The sequence below is a fragment of the Cottoperca gobio genome, chromosome 13, assembly GCF_900634415.1.
Source record: "Cottoperca gobio chromosome 13, fCotGob3.1, whole genome shotgun sequence".
NCBI lineage: Eukaryota > Metazoa > Chordata > Actinopteri > Perciformes > Bovichtidae > Cottoperca > Cottoperca gobio.
In genome coordinates this window covers 24,176,884-24,194,496 of record NC_041367.1, presented here as the reverse complement: position 1 = coordinate 24,194,496, position 17,613 = coordinate 24,176,884, and the positions used below count along the sequence as shown (strand labels likewise).

The following is a 17,613-nucleotide window of genomic DNA, read 5'->3' as shown; positions in this document are numbered from 1 at the left end:
CATGACAATCTGCATTGATACATATGTTGTGTGTGTGACGAAAGAAGAAAGCTCCATCCTCTGGGGCGTTTGAGTGCTCAGTAAATTTCATTGTAATTAGTAATTCTGTAGCTGGAGATACCGCTATCAGGAACTGTAAACAGTCTTCGATGGTAAAAAGAAACTTTATCCTAAATAAAACTTCTAACAAGACCGAAGGTCTACAGCCATGCTAGCAGTTCTGTGAAGTGCTAAATGGTAACATCAGCATGCTAACATGGTCACAAGGTCAATGCTAAATTGCTAATATTAAGCAGGTTTAATGTTTACCACGTTCACAATTATAGTTTAACATGTTAGCATTCTGGATCATACAAGTTATTTTAAATCAACCTGACAAAACATCCAGTAGTTGTCGAGACATTCAGTCAAACCACAAATATTAACCTCATTCTGGAGCTAAAAAGAAATTTAGAAACGAACATTAGTGAAATCTCTCAACAACTGTTGTGGGTTGCCATTTAAACAGTCCAACATAGACAGTGCCATCCCTAGAGCCGCGCTGCTAGCATGACTAAAAAACAACAACATCATCACTTCATAATGTACTAGTGAAACAATTAACCAATTGATCAATAAGTCAAATCAACATAAAAATAATTAACATTTAAAAAAGGCCCTAAAATGTATTTTCTCTATTAGCTTCTTACTGGATGATGGGGCCCTACATGTTCATAGTAATCTGCCAAAGTAAGAACAGTTCTTGTTATTGCACACAAGAGATGTCTGTATTTGTCTGTTTTTCTGTGCTCTTCTCACTGGTTTGAAGGGGGTGGGGCTCAGTTGGAAATATGTGATGTCACATAAATCCATAAACCAATCAAATGATTTGGCAACATTTGAACCAGTATCTGATGACAGTTGTTGGGTTGTTTGGCCACTGTCAATCAAATCTGCTCTAACCAATCCCACACAGTCCTAATGAAACGCTTAAGAAATAATAAGGATGCCTTTTGTTTTGTAACTTTAAAACGTGATTGTCGCTTAATTAAGGCCTTTACACTCCGGGGGCAATTTTTTCAAAATGTTTGTCATGAGAACTTCACACAGAACGCAGAGAAAGAGACGTCTTTGTACCGCAAATAAAGGCATCAACTAAACACCTTGTGCGGAACAGACTTCACATCATTACACTACGGTACTGTCGCCCAGGGTTATGTGTTGAGGATTATAAAAGAAAACTACAGCTCACACCAGATCCATTCCTGATGTTCTTACCTTTCACGATAAAAGACAGACACAGTGTTGTTTACTAGGGGGAACTCAAATGTATTTTGCTAAAAGGAAACTCCATAAAATAGAAGATGATGTTAAACCATCGTTCTTTCTGAAGAATGACCCGGCGCAAATCTATTCTACCCTTTAATGAACAAGTGTTGCAACTGTCGCAAATTAGTATCGCTGCTGGTATGAATAGTTTTGATGCGATACATTAGCAGCCGAGTATTTTGCATTTTCATTTTGTTTATTGGTCATGCCCCCGGTGTGTAAAGGATTTAAAACCAGATTTGATTTTTAGGGACTCAAAGTAATTTATCAAGCAAAAATGTTTAATATTCATAGTTTGCAGATTCTAAAATGTAAAGATTTGCTGTTCTCATGTATCAACGTTAATTGAATATATTAAAGTATTTTTTTTCAGATAACTCATTGTAGTTTGAAATTGTTGTCTGGAATAATATGAGGAAACATTCCTGCGAACACATAGGTGTTTAAAATGCACAAAAGTCTGAAAATAAAACAGATGTATGTTTTGATCCTTTTCATATGATATATGACTATTACCCAACAGTAACTAGGTCCCAGATCCAGGTTTCAGGGAAGAATGTCCTGACGGTCTCTTCCTTCTCCTCCTCTTGACCTCTCAGCACACCACCAGAACTCTGTGGCATCATGTTGAAGGCCATGGGAACGGGAGAGTCTAAAACATCTAGGAAAACACGAATATAAAAACAATTACACAATTACACAACAAAACTTACCCAACAAAAACCAGCTCCCAGATCCACGTCTCAGGGAAGTAAGTTCTAACAGTCTTCTTCGTCATTCCAGCCTCTCCAGCAAACATTCCATCATCTTCTGCAGTTTCTAAAATGTCAACTTAAAGTGTACAGTATATTATATTTCTTGTTCTAGGTTCAATATGAATGGACAACACAAGTAGCAAACCGTCCATACCAGAATCGTAGTAAAGCAAGTCATAATTCCTTTCATGGCAGTTATAAGGTTTTTTCACATCGGAGTTGGTCACAATTTTGATTCCTATTTCCTAGAAGGGGGAGAAAATAAGAAATAGTGAAGTCATGTAATGTACACAATTTGGTCACTACTCATTAAACATACATATCTACAAACAGAGAGACAGTCAGACAAAACAAAAGATTACTGAGGACAAAATATACAATCAATTTCAATATCTCCTACAGCCTATTCTTTAAAGCCAATCAAAATGACAAATGTTCTACTTTAAAAATGTTGTAGACGTCATTCTTCTGATTGGGCGCTCCGAAGTAGACTGAGCGCTTCGATCGACTAGCTGGCTCCACATCGACCGCAAACACAGGTTCTGGTTCAAGTTCTAGTTCAGCTTCCATCTCCGGTTCTGGCATTGGCACAGGGAAGCAGGGATATGGCTCAAAGTCTTCAACCTCATAGTTGTATCCTGACAGCTTCTGTAAAGGCAGCTGGCTGTACACCTGCACAAAAACACACAAATATTCATGAGCCAAGGCAAGTCATCAGTGTAGGCAACAGGTGCAGGCCAGTCTAAAGTAGAGGTCGACACAATCATGTTCTTAATACAAAACACATATTTAATTCATCTTTTAAAAATACAATAATTAATCTAAAGTAATTGAAAAGTCGAGAACGGATGTACTTTTTTTAATGCCTTAATCTGGACAAGATAATTGTTATGCTATCTCGGGTTAACAAAGCTCGTTTTCTCATGATAATTGGTTATTTTATGTTGATTTGCGTTAAAAACAAAAAAGGCGGTGGATGCTGCTGCATGTGACCAGGAGCCTACTCAGTATCACAGGCCAGCCCTGCAGGGTTAAATTGTTTCTGTGGTTTTCTTACAGTAAAAAGAGCATGTTCAGGTGTTGCTAAAGTACAGATGTTAACATGGTGTTGTGTCGTACATAGTCAACAGTGAGTTCCTGCTCCGACTGCAGCAGGAGGACACTCTGGTCGATGGCTCTGACAGAGCACATGGAGCCTGGGTGAGTCTTAAGACTGAGCGTGGTCTTCTCTGCTGGACGCTCTTGGAGAGATGAAAACTTCAGAGACACCTGCACAGAAGACACCAAGGTGTAGAAACATTAGTTTGACAGCTGATCAGAAGCTGTAGACTTAAAAGTATAGACTTAAAATGCATATTTTTATTGTACATCAAATTTGCTTTCAAGACTTGCACTCATTTATTGTAGCTTTATGTCATAAAACGACTAAATGTGTCATGCAAGTTGGTACCTTGTTATTTAGGCAGAGCCAAACGGGGAAGTCCTTGCTATCGGCCACAGTCTCTCCACTGGGCATCACAGTATAAACTACCATTTGGGCAAATGGTGCCAGGTTTGTAACCTGATGGAGTGATACGGACAACTCTCCTTTGTTGACTGAACCATGAAAGAAAGACAAGGAAATGTCACACATGAATGTATGAAACTATCACAAGAAATAGTAAACTTTAACTAATATTATAATCAGATATTTGTATTTTGTTTAAACAATCATCTTTACTGCAGATTAGCAGATTAATATTTGCCAGAGTAGGCTGAAGCTACCAAGGGGAAACCTCCAGGGCTGAAAAGTGGAAGTAAACTTAAACGTGCATTATTTCAAATGGCCAGCAGGGAGCAGAAATAAGTCAGATTGTTTAGAAGACCCAACTTCTTACTTGATATATATTACCTCAGTAAACATTTTCTTAATGAGCTTATGGTCTCAATCACTAGTTTTAAGTCTTCTTCAATACAGCATGATGTTTTTTTGTAAATGATGGTCCCATTTAGAGTAAACTAGACGATAAAGCAGGGTATGCATTAGAGTGTGGTTACCTTGTGATTGACAGGTTACTACCAAAGCGTCGCAACCGGTTGTCCACGTTGTTCAGTGTTCGCTTGTATTAATACATACTGTAGTCAGCTGGTAATTATTTACGTTAATTGCATTGTTAAAAGCATTTTCTTTCCTAGCCAAAATTAGCATCCAAATTAATATCACAGTTAACGTGAGTTACAGATGCACGTTGCTAATCAAGCTAGCTCACTAGCTGGTATCTTAAGAAGTTGCTATGCTAATGGGACCTGGCCCTGCTGAGCCTCGCTCCTCCCACTTAACCCTCTCGTCCAAATATAGTCACTTCTGGCTAAAAAAATAAGATGGAGATAGCCTAAATGCCAAACCTGAGGCTTCAAAATGGTAGTGACGTAAATTGGCCTGAAGCAATGTAGGCCTATCTACTTTAGAGACGAGGAAGATGAACTGGAATTGGGGGTGGGGTTATGTCATGCAACAAACCACAAACAAATTGGGCACTTTCGAGATTATGTGATAGGCTATGTGTTTTAACCATACCACAGATAATCATTAACCAACTGAGGCGACCTAAAAATTGGCCACTTGAGGTAAATCTCATGCAGTTGACCCCATGAAGTTAAAAGGCGGTCATATTCGATGTTGTTGTTATTGTAAACAAATTCCAAGATGATACTAAAACCGACAAAATGCAGTTCCATCTCTCAATACTTTTTTCTGAAATCGCCAATCTTTAAATCTGCATATTTTTTAAGATGCGCTGCATTAGCATTAGCTTTCATTTGATGAGCGCAATACTACCTGTCATTTTAGCTCTGCTTTTGGTCTCCAACAACTCCTGAGGGAAATATTTGCCCCTTAAGCTACTAAATATTTTACTACATACCCGATAGTTGCTAACTTTGCTGGTCAAGTAGTATACGGTGAGTTTAGCTCAGCTTTTACGCATAAAAATGGCAGCCTTTGTTGGTTTATTGCAGGTTGTGAACCTTTCATGGGATTTGCTGACAATAATGGAAATACAGATCATCACCAGACAAATCCTTGGTCATCTTTGTTTAAGTACATTACAAACATTGGTTTGTACCAGTTCCCGCTTTAACTGCTACAGGGAGACGGCCATGCTGCACAATACCACCTCTGGACATCACCTACAAAGAAACATAACACAGGCAATAAATTGTTATAAACTCATGGGTAAATTCAAAGACTGGATTGCTGCCGCGAACAGCTCCATGAATTGCAACAGCTCTCTGCCCTGTATCCAGGTAAGATTTACAAAAGATCTTGCACTAACGATAGAACAGTGTGCACACACACCCATACAGTTTTGCAGTTGGGTGCCTTTTATAGTTGGAACAACTTTTACTTCAGGCAAGGAATTTAAACTTTACTGAGAGAAACTCTATTGGGGATTTAATATCCCGGTCTGTAAGTGCGCTGCAGTTACCACCAACTCTGAAGACGCTAATAATTTCCCTTTAACTAGGTGTGGCTATTAGAGCTGATCTTTGTGAATTGTTTTTTAGGCTCATTTGCATGGAAAGGGGCTAACTTTACACCAAATGTAGTATATTAGCTCATTAACAAATTAGCAAACAGCACAGCAGCAGCGAGATGCTGTTTGCTTGGCAGCGCAGTTATAGCTGCTTTTCACCCTTTGAGGGTACTTTGAGAATTACACGGTTTGTTTTTGTCTCATTTGTTTAGCAGCCTCAAAAGCTGCGTAATCCTTTTATTAATTTGCCCATGAGTGTAAACACAAGTACGCCCGCCTCCCTTCTGACTGAGTCAATGGAGTGGTTTTAGTTACTGTTCAACTAAACGTTAACATGATGTAAGCAAGATGTGTGATCAAAGTGATTCTTAAACATGATGGATGTAATACTGACAGTACTAGTCTTACCAGGTAAAAGAAGTCGAGGACCTCCTGGTCTTTCTTTAGCTCCTCCCCCTGGATGATGTACTGAGCGCGCACAGTCGCATCTTTATCACAAGCGAGCTTCCCGCTCACCTGCATGAGCTTCAAAAAACTATTGCTCTTGGAATAAAATGCTGCGACCTGGTGGTAGGCAGACTTGTACTCTGGTGTGCGCAGGTTGGCCACATATGGATCATTCTCCTCAGTCTTTCTGGACCTCGCCTGTTGACACAACACCCACAGGTCAAAGGTCACATTTTCACTCAACCACCTTCACTTAACTTCTAATCATTACATATGAACCAACATTATCTCAAAAATAGATACATTTAATAAGAATTGGTGGAAAGTTTCTTTAATTAAATATGGAATGTATAATTGATCAATACTGAACTGGTTATTAATAGGAAGGGGGAAGAAAAGGTGTCTGACAAGCAGTAACCAACCTTTAGAGTCACGGTGTCCTTCCAGAGGTCGGTGTCCAAAGAAAATGAAGCCATGCCTTGTGTGTCTGTAGTGAGAGTTACATTTTGAGAGTCGCTGACAATCAGATACACTGCCTCATTGGCGACAGCTTGGTCGTCTGGACCGATCACTTTGACCTGCAAGCAGGTGAGAAAGCAGAAGCTGACCCACAGCAGACTTCCAAGATGAGACTAAAAGTTAATAATTTGTTCATGCGTGTCGTTAAGGCATCCACCATACCAAACTGAAGTCCCTCTGCTCTGAACTTCAAATTGAGAACCTTTAATTAAAACTGATGACATTGAAAACTGAATGAAAACGATTATGTTATTCATTAATTCCTTTTAAAAATCGATGCAAACATGGTTTTCTGACAGTTGAACGTTACAAGGAGGAGTAATGGCGTTGAGGAAGAAAAGGTCCAAAGTGTAGCTTCTTTTCACAAAATTTGTGAAGTCTGTAAAATGATTGTAATTTATTGTAAAATGTTTAAAATGTTATTAGGCAGACATTCTACACTGCGTTTCCACACAGAAAACTGGTTAGGAATCAATAAGGAATCGGACCGATAAGCAGAATCAATAATAGATTTGGGATCAATAAAATCGTATCCATTTCCATCCTTACTCGCCACTAGCATGGATATAAAGCAATATTCATTTTGTGCTGTGTTGACAGCAGGCTATAGCTCCCAGTGGTCATTAAAGACTGAATACCTTTCCCTCTAACAAGATGCCAGGCTTGTATGCTGCAGGTACATCCTCAAAGGTGACAGTTCGGATGTGACTGCTGAAGCTGGTCTGCCCACTGCCCAAAAGTATGACTCCTAGATGGTAGTAAACATACAGATCACAGCTCATCAGGAAATAGTGCTGATTACTCAATGAACAGTCAACCTCCGTGTGTATTCTGTCAAGCTACCTGTGCCGTACTCCTCCATTTCAGCATTCACCACAAAGCTGTCGTCGTACATGCTCTTGTTGAGGGAAAACTCTGCCAAGTTCAAAGTTTGAGTTGCACAACCACTTTTGTCCGTCTAGAAGATAATTACAAGTCAATTAAAATAAATAAATAAATAAATAAATAGGAATACAATTAGTGAAAGAAAACTGCTATTACAGCAGGTCATAGATTTATATCTGGAGTGCTCACCATCAGTTTATACGTCTGACAGATGTCGATTTCTTGTGTTTTTGAATGCCAGTAAAACCGGAGAGCGTTTCTGCAAACCACTGCCTTGACTGAACCAATAACGGGTTTCCCATAGGTGTATCTGCAGGAAAAAGCACAAGAATACAGAGATACTTTTTAGAAATTTTGCATGATTTTTGCATTTCAGGTTAATATCAGTCTACATACAGCAAGTGTAGTATTCACTGAGAAAGCAACAGCACAATATGCATCAATTCTAACTAGATCATTCTTAAACCTTTTGCTGAGAAATCTGTATATAAATATCATTGACGTTTGCTTTGACTTTTTAAATAAAAAACTAAATGTTTTAAATAAAATATTTTAATTGTATTTATTGCAGTGTTATACTTACCCTACGGTAATGTTCATTAATGTCATTAACGAAGAATCACAAAACTGAAATAAAGTCCTTCTGAATAAAAGTAAATTGCAGGCAGTGTTAAACAACAGCAAAACTAAATCAAAACATCCCAAAAACATGCATTTCCGCAAAAGCCTCTTACTATTTAGAACTCACATAAACAGTCTCAGGCGCACTACTCGTCTGTGTGTAGTGAACGAGTAGTGTGTGTGTGTGTGTGTGTAGTGAACGAGTAGTGTGTGTAGTGAACGAGTAGTGTGCGTGTGTGTGTGTGTAGTGAACGAGTAGTGTGTGTGTGTGTGTGTGTGTGTGTGTGTGTGTAGTAGCATGCCTACGGATGGTTTGATATAGTTTTGTTGTTGTTAAACGCGGCCTCCATTTACTTTAATTCATCCAGACTTTTGTTTTTGAATTCTTGGTTCACCGTGGAGGCACTTCTTGTGGGTTCAACAAATGTTGTAAAAGGGACACACAGTTTAAATCACTTCCACTTGTTAAAAAGCCAGATATGTCAAAAATCGTACTATACACTAGGATGTTTTCAGGCATTAGCGGGTGCCATGCCATACTTCCGATGGAAAGCCTGTTTGTCCGACAGCCTGTTTCCCCCTCATAAAAGCCCATTGCCCCCCAAAAATACACACTGCCTGCAATAAACAGAAGCACATAGCTAATTATTATGCTGAATGACATTGATCTTCCCGGTTGCGATCATTTTTCTTCCAACCACGGTGAAGGCATGAACCTCCCTACTCTGCCATTAGGGCACCATGGAAGTTCTGGCTTTCCTATGCCAGTGAAGCATTTCCATGAGAATTACATTTTCCGTTTGACTTTAATAAATTGTCATCCTCCGTCTGTCCTGTTTACGTGGGACACTCACTTTCCACAAATCTTTAGCGTTGCCTCTTGGTCCAGGATGGTAATCACACTGGGGAGGTGAACCTTTACCTCGTACTTTGGCAAAACTAAAGCAAAGGAAACAAACAAAATCTTACCACTAAAAATGTATATAGATCAAACACAACATTATTTTGGTAAAAAAAAAAGTGTTATAGCATGTATCTGCAGCAGACCGTATTCCTTGATGTCAAAGCTGTGGGATATTTGCTCTCCTTTGTTTGTCGAGGCGGTGATCACGTAGCTTCCTTGTACTGCCTCAGGAATCATGGGGTGGGAAAGATCGAGGATGCCGCTAACAATGCTCTTATTCAACCACTGGGCAATGCGATTTGAGTTGGGATCCTACATAAAGACATTCGTTGAAGGTTCAGTTCAGAGCTAAAAATAAAAATACACTGTGGACTAATGGAGTGTTTCATAATATCTACGCCCACAAGATTGTTTTTCAATCCTTTGTAAAAAGGCAACATACATCTTACTCCATTACCCAAGGTGTACGCATTTCTGTAATTGTAACACCTTTCATATTATTCAGATGGCAGTTTTCATAGAAACAACATAATCTTTATGAAAATGAGTGTACAACTTTCAGCTTTTTCATCTCAGTGTCCCTTGATTGGATTGGATTTTATTGTCTTTTTGGGTACTACAGCTAGGGGTCACCAAAATCAAAAGTGTTAACATCCTGCACATAAGGTCTTTAAAATGTTAGTCTCAAAATAACACAAGAAAACTAATACAATATTGCATTTATGTACTCTATGTGTATATAAATTTAGAATTAGCATGCAATGTGTATGTGGGTCTCATACAGTAAGCACTCTGATACAATAACTTTTCGTCGATCTTACCTGGAGCGCCACCACTATGTACTGAAAAAAAGAAAAAACAATGTAAAAGTTGATAGGTTGCATATAAAATTTGCACAATATATGCAAGTACAAAACTGTTCACTTCCAACATGGATTACACCATTAGCCTCCCAACTTTGGCTAAATGCAAGGAGACACCATCCCCCACACCGCCAGATAACCACCATGATGATGTCCAAATAACTGGCGCGAGTGACCTTCCTGTAGCACCAGCCACAACAAGCCTGCACACCAAGGACCTCAGTCCCTCAACTCCACTGCCAGACATGAAGTTGGAATTCTGTGGAGTAACATTGAGACACTCTACCACCTCTCCTCCCCCTCATCCTCCTCTCCCTTCCTCCTTTTTAACGATAGGATGAACAAATTGGTGAAAGGCGGTCTTAAACTGACACCTCAAATAACCCCCCGCTCTAAACCATCATCCCCCATTCTTCTCCCCCATCCCAGACATCCTCCGCGGCTTATACCAAACGCACACTCATGGACACCAATTGACCATTGAATATCTTGCTATAGATCGTGTGCATATGACGTCACGCTTATTTCCCAACCCGGAAGTCAGCCATGTTGGATGGTATACACAACCAAGACGGCGCCTGTTCGCGTGGGAGTTGCTGCAACGCTTCGTAATTTTCTTTGTATTTAAACGTCTAAGATTGAAAGAAAATGCCAATCGTGTGCGCAGTGTATAATTGTTGTAATAACGCTACTCGTGAGCCAGAGAAACGGTTCTTTAGATTTCCTAAAATCATCAAAAACAACGATCCACAAAAGAGGGATGAAGTACTGTCTACCGAAGGCCGTACGCTGGTTTAGCAAAATAACTCGTGAGGATTTAACAGAAGAAGCACAATTCACCCATGTGTGTGTGTTGCGTCCACTTTATATCTGGTAAGAGCTCACGCTAAAGCTATGTTTTCAATGTTTACTTTAAACATTTGTGCTTATGATATACCCGAACACTGTAAGACCTTACTTCTCGTCACTAGGAGAAGCGGCAAAGCTTTATGATAGCAGCCATTTGCTCTTTTCTTCTGTGCATGTTTTTGTTTGGCTTATTGATGATTATTGATGATGTAATGATTGATTACAGAATACCGCAGATTTATTGTTTACTGCATTTGAAGCAGTCTTTAGAGCTGAAACGACTTACCACTTTTATCTACCTGCTCTCATCATAAGATGCATTTGAATTAATTTAACTTTGGCTACACACAGTTCTGTTTTAAGCCTCTCAACACAAACGGAAAAGGCCTTGAGCCTGTATTGATTCAGATGTTTGGGTCAAATGCAGTGTGTGCCAAATGAACTCTGACGGCATATTTATCACACTACTCCACACAGCGATTCACGCCCACACTGTCTTCTACATCAACAAACAGCTCTCCTTTCACCACCCACTCCCCTGAACCAAAATAGACCTCGCTCCTCAGATTCACTGACTGCTTGGTAGAAATCACACCCGATTGCAAAGTTCACCGGTTGGAATTATTACACAAATCATACAATATCGCATCATTTTGAAGGGAAATAAATAAATAAAACATACCACTCGGTCGACGGGGATGAAATTGGCATCCATAGAGACGATTCGGAACTGGACTTTAAAGGAAAGCAGGACACAAAAGAAATTACCATCAATGTATTCTCTAAACATAACACACAAACAGCAATACAGCAAACAGAATCAATTGAATACAATCCTACAGTACAGCCGCACATACACCCCAATAATTTAGCAAAAACATGGTGTTTTTTATTAAAATTAAGACGAAAAAAACAATGTTTGAGTGCTGCAGGCTTTTTTTTGTTATATTTTGTTGCACACAACCTCTATCAAGAACTCTTTGAGGAACCACTATTCTTCTATGTGCTCAAAATAGACATCATTCTTAAAGTTGTCAAGTAGTGGCTCAGCATTATGTAGATATTGTAATGCAGTCCAAAATTGTGCAAGTGCACTGAATTGGTAAGCATTGCAGAGGGGATAATGTGGGCTGTATGAACAGCATCAGCAATTTTACCGCACAGCAGGAAGCTCTAACACTTTAAATATCCTCCTGGTGGACACGGTCAGAGTACCACAACATGTAATACTAACCAGTCTGTCCAGGTTTGTAGATGGGTTTATCAGTCTGGAGGATGTGGATGAAAGCAGGAGGCTCAATGAGGATTTTGGTCTTCTTACTCATGGAGGCACTCTCACCCTGAATAGTGACATTGATGGTTGCCACAGTTTTGACACGCACTGTGGGTACCTGCAATAGCAGAAAACACAACTATTATAGAGGATATTTGAAGGACTTCAATTTAGTAAAATTACTAAAGTTAAATTAGTTCTGTGCAGAACCACAACTTGTGCCCAGTTGAAACTTTTCTAGATTGTACATTTTGTACATTTAGTTTCATGCGTCAACCCTAATGGTTAACTGCTTGGAAGGAAATCCATCTGCTGAAATTGAGAAACAGACCTCTTCCACTACACAAGGTTAATTATGAAATGTCATCATACTCTTGTAGCATATGTTTTCACTCGCTAATGGAACTGCTGTTATATAACCGGGACTTGAAAACTTTGCGAAGGGCGTTTTCTGTATGCATGTGTGTGTTGTGAGACTGAGGGTAGAGGGCACAGAGTGTATTCCACAGGAATGCAGGTGCATAGCTTGCCTTTGGCAGAAAGCAGCCTTTGTTTAGTTGCAGAGAGACAAATGCCAGACTAGGCCTGCATCAGGGCCAAACACTGGGGAACGAAGTGAAACTAAGTGCTATTGTCACAGAGCTGATTGGGGTCGTCGGGTCGTTTCCATCAATATGGAGCAAGGCCCATAAGTTGCATAACAGCGAGCAGCGGTGTGACAGAAACCAGAGCAGTAATTTATAGAGAACCATTGGCCTTGACGGTCTCAGTCATGTGGCGCCAGCTGTAGAATTAGGTACATAATAATTTCAGTATTTGTGCCATTCGTTTAATGGAAGGCGAGGGGGACTATGCCTGGAAGCCTCATGGATGCATTTAACCACTAACAAGTTCAGATCTGCTCTAGTTTGTCTCTGAACATGCAGAAGAAAATACAAAAAGAGCAACTATAAATGTTATACTTATCTAAACTGAAATATGACACACCACTATATAAATTGCCAAACGGTTTGTCCACATTCTGGCTCAGACCTGGAATTTTAAGCAGCGGTAAAAATCCTGTTCAACAGCCTGCTCCAGGATGTCGGTTCTGCCAGAGTCCATCTCGAGGGCAATGGTCAGAGAGACGGGCTCTGTGGGGCCGTGGATCTGAGCACACAGGGTCTCCCGTTTCCCTCCTATCACCTGGGAGCTAACAGTCACTGCAAAAATACTGCAGGTAGAGAGGGGACATTACATTAGTTGGAAAATAACATGATGCGCTACACATTTGAACAAAACATTAAAAAACATTCACACACGTGCAACAGAAGAAAGAAAAACAGCCCAATGAATAACTTCTGCCAAGCAGAGATGTTTGTGGTTACTCTTTTGTGTTTTGTAATTGCAATAACATTCCTATATCAATTATTGGAATCATGGAATTTTTCTAATACCCATTGAGACTGAGGGGAAATTAATTAGCTGTTATTGACAACACGCGTTTGATTAATTAAAGCCATGAGGTGGAGGAGAACACTGGAAAAGTTGTCACTTGAATCTGTAACAACCCACTGTGGCACATATGAATAACAACCTCTAAGAGCAATTTTTCCGAACGGGTTGGGGCGCGTTTGTTGACGCTGCCAGAAATGGCAGAGGACATGGAAGTTCTTTTTTCGGTGCATAATAAGTTAAAATATATATATTTTTAACTCTTTTTTGGGGCCTTGTTAATTTAACTTCACTAAGTGGTGAACAGAGTGGAGGCGCGAAGTAAACCGATATTTTTCTCAGGAGTTGGATGGTCTGCTTTCTCCTTTTCTACTTGTAATGGAGTATTTTTACATTGTAGTATTGTATAAGTAAAAGTACTTCTACTTCCACTACTAAAAAACACATATGCAAATCAGTGTTTGAAATGTGGTGTTATTGTAAATTGCATGGAAGGACACGCCGAAACAACCACTCTGCTAGATATGCTGTGTTTGAGACTGGTTGGCATACAGGGCCTGCTGCTGCCAATGAGAAATAAAGGACACATTTAATTGAGTTTTGGGTGGTGATACTGAGAATATTGATGCAGTTTGAGCCGGAGCAAAAGTAGCATGATGACGAAAAGTCATTTGACTCTGATACAAAGCTATGACACACACAGGGCTGCAAAACAAAAAGGTCAGCACACAATCTATATGCAGAGACAGGGAGTTGTCTGTGAAACTAAGAGCCACAATCTTGATTTAAGAAAAAGCAAGACATCTGTTTTGCTTTAAAAGCTAACACAGCATCAACAGTGTTCCCTTTAAATTGATGATTGGTCACCACTTTAGATGATTTAGTAGATTAACCAAATAAGACATTAGTCATTGATCATAACACACACACACACACACACACACACACACACACACACCACTGGACTTTGACTTTCTACCTCACCATGTTGTTGTGGTCTACAGTGATACCAAACATACAGCACCACGACATTACATTAAACTTGTTGCCAACTTCATCACAGCAAGTCAATGACGGTATGTCTCAAAAACTTAATTTTTCTTCAAAACAGTGGCGTTTGCACTTGGCGTGAACTGGCGTGACGTGACGCACAACGCAAACTTTTGCAGACAAAAACAGGAGATGCGACAGTTTGTGAAGAAAACACGCATTTTACTTACGTTTCATTGAGGTGGGCCGATGTCGCAGTTTGCAGGAGAACTGATGCGATGATGATGACAGCAAACATTTGGAGGACAGGTGGCTGTGCCATATCTGCACACCGGAGTCGGTGCTTTGCGAGCAAACGGGACAACTTGAGCGGACCGGGGCGGACTGCACCGGAGGAGGACGTACTTCCAGCCTGTTACCCCCACTAACTGCAGGCCGTAGGCAGAGAGAGGCGTATAGTGATGAGCAGGGCAAGTTGCTCAAACAGAGGGGGCGGTGGTTGGCTGTTTATACCCCCTAACCACCCCCTCCCCCTCCCTCTGGAGTCACTCCCCCCCACATTCGTTGGACCTTTGCAGCCTCCTCCCTATTCCCGAAAGGATTTCACTTCCCAAAAGTTGAATCACACAGTTCTCCCTGCAGCCAGCATTCGACTCCATTTTCTAAAGAATTTGAGAAAAGTCCACTCCCAGTAAGTAAGGGGGAGAAACAATGACCATACAATTCAAATCTGTTGAGCAACAACAGGCTTTTAGAGTATTGAAGACAACAGAGATAACACTTGTTCTAAAATAGATCATATCACTGTCTGTGGCGCCCTGAAGAGGCCCTCCTGCTATGGATGGATTATTGAACAGGCCCAAAGGGTCAGGGGCCTTCACGTACAAAATGTCAATCAAAGAGACATGTACCAACTAGGAAGAGACTCAAAGAGATCACAATGAAAGTTGAATCAACTAGGCTACAGAATTACCAAAACAACTACAAAGAGAGGCAAAACAGCTGCAAAGAGACTCACAAAAGCAACCACCAAGTGACACAAAACAACCACCAAGAGATACAAAACAACCACAAACCTACCACCAAGAGACACAAAACAACCACAAAACAACCATCAAGAGACACAAAACAACCACCAAGAGACACAAAGCCACCACCAAGAGGCACAAAACAACCACCAACAGACACAAAACCATCATCAAGAGACACAAAACAACCACCAAGAGACACGAACCAACCCCTAAGAGACACAAAACAACCACAAAACAACCATCAAGAGACACAAAACCACCACCAAGAGACACAAAACCACCACCAAGAGACACAAAACCATCAACAAGAGACACAAAACAACCACCAAGAGACACAAAACTACCACCAATAGACACAAAACAACCACAAAACTACAACCAAGAGACACTAAAAACCACCAAGAGACACAGAACAACTCCCAAGAGACACTAAAAACCACCAAGAGACACAAAACAATCACCACCAAGAGGCACAAAACAACCACCAACAGACACAAAACCATCATCAAGAGACACAAAACAACCAAAAAACAATCACCAAGAGATACACAACTACCACCAACAGACACAAAACCATCATCAAGAGACACAAAACAACCAAAAAACAACCACCAGGTGACATAAAAACACAACCAAGAGACACAAAACAACAACCAACAGACACAAAACCACCACCAAGAGACACAAAATACATGTACCAACTAGGAAGAGACTCAATGAGATCATAATGAAAGTTGAATCAACTAGACTACAAAATAACCAAAACAATTACAAAGAGATGCAAAACAGCTGCAAAGAGACTCACAAAACAACCACCAAGAGATACAAAACAACCACAAAACTACCACCAAGAGACACAAAACAACAACCAACAGACACAAAACCACCACCAAGAGACACAAAATACATGTACCAACTAGGAAGAGACTCAAAGAGATCATAATGAAAGTTGAATCAACTAGGCTACAAAATGACCAAAGCAACTACAAAGAGATGCAAAACAGCTGCAAAGAGACTCACAAAACAACCACCAAGAGATACAAAACAACCACAAAACTACCACCAAGAGACACAACTACCACCAAGAGACACAAAACAACCACCAAGAGTAACGAACCAACCCGCAAGAGACACAAAACAACCACAAAACAACCGTCAAGAGACACAAAACCACCATCAAGAGACACAAAACTACCACCAACAGACACAAAACTACCACCAAGAGACACAAAACCATCAACAAGAAACACAAAACAACCGTCAAGAGACAAAAAACCACCATCAAGATACACAAAACTACCAGCAACAGACAAAAAACTACCACCAAGAGACACAAAAAACCACCAAGAGACACCAAACTACCACCAATAGACACAAAATAACCACAAAACTACCACGAAGAGACACTAAAAACCACCAAGAGACATAGAACAACTCCCAAGAGACACAAAACAACCACAAAACAATCACCTATAGATCACAAAACACCCACCAAGAGACAAAAACAACCACCAAGAGATACAAAAATACCACCAACAGACACAAAACAACCACAAAACTACCACCAAGAGACACAACTACCACCAAGAGACACAAACAACCACCAAGAGTAACGAACCAACCCGCAAGAGACACAAAACAACCACAAAACCACCATCAAGAGACACAAGACAACCACCAAGAGACACAAAACTATCAACAAGAAACACAAAACAACCACCAAGAGACACAAAAAACCACCAAGAGAAACCAAACTACCACCAATAGACACAAAATAACCACAAAACTACCACCAAGAGACACTAAAAACCACCAAGAGACACAAAACAATCAAAAAACAACCACCAAGAGACACACAAATAACAACAAGAGACACAAAACAACCACCAAGAGACACAAAACAACAACCAAGAGACACAAAACTACCACCACCAATAGACACAAAACAACCACAAAACTACCCACCAAGAGACACAACTACCACCAAGAGACACAAAACAACCACCAAGAGTAACGAACCAACCCGCAAGAGACACAAAACAACCACAAAACCACCATCAAGAGACACAAGACAACCACCAAGAGACACAAAACCATCAACAAGAAACACAAAACAACCACCAAGAGACACAAAAAACCACCAAGAGAAACCAAAATACCACCAATAGACACAAAATAACCACAAAACTACCACCAAGAGACACACAAATAACAACAAG

At 40.2% G+C, this 17,613-nt stretch overlaps 1 protein-coding gene across 3 annotated transcripts in view; it reads right to left on the bottom strand.

Moving 5' to 3' along the window:
- Positions 1-14,834, bottom strand: part of LOC115017528 (alpha-2-macroglobulin) — a 37,492-nt gene extending 22,658 nt beyond the window's left edge. For 2 of the 3 annotated variants that reach the window (XM_029446055.1, XM_029446056.1), the window contains exons 1-18: positions 14,594-14,834; positions 12,972-13,152; positions 11,901-12,057; positions 11,349-11,401; positions 9,776-9,796; positions 9,098-9,266; positions 8,905-8,989; positions 7,619-7,739; positions 7,388-7,502; positions 7,183-7,292; positions 6,448-6,603; positions 5,987-6,223; positions 5,168-5,231; positions 3,514-3,659; positions 3,183-3,332; positions 2,505-2,735; positions 2,218-2,308; positions 1,825-1,969 (exon numbers count right to left, since the gene is read on the bottom strand). In XM_029446055.1, coding sequence (XP_029301915.1) covers positions 1,825-1,969; positions 2,218-2,308; positions 2,505-2,735; positions 3,183-3,332; positions 3,514-3,659; positions 5,168-5,231; positions 5,987-6,223; positions 6,448-6,603; positions 7,183-7,292; positions 7,388-7,502; positions 7,619-7,739; positions 8,905-8,989; positions 9,098-9,266; positions 9,776-9,796; positions 11,349-11,401; positions 11,901-12,057; positions 12,972-13,152; positions 14,594-14,685 — 2,324 coding nt within the window. In that variant the 5' untranslated portion in view covers positions 14,686-14,834. Of the gene's footprint in view, positions 1-1,824; positions 1,970-2,021; positions 2,140-2,217; positions 2,309-2,504; positions 2,736-3,182; positions 3,333-3,513; positions 3,660-5,167; positions 5,232-5,986; positions 6,224-6,447; positions 6,604-7,182; positions 7,293-7,387; positions 7,503-7,618; positions 7,740-8,904; positions 8,990-9,097; positions 9,267-9,775; positions 9,797-11,348; positions 11,402-11,900; positions 12,058-12,971; positions 13,153-14,593 lie in introns of all 3 variants that reach the window. The other variant, XM_029446057.1, reaches the window with a different exon arrangement.
- Between the last annotated feature and the right edge of the window lie 2,779 nt (positions 14,835-17,613).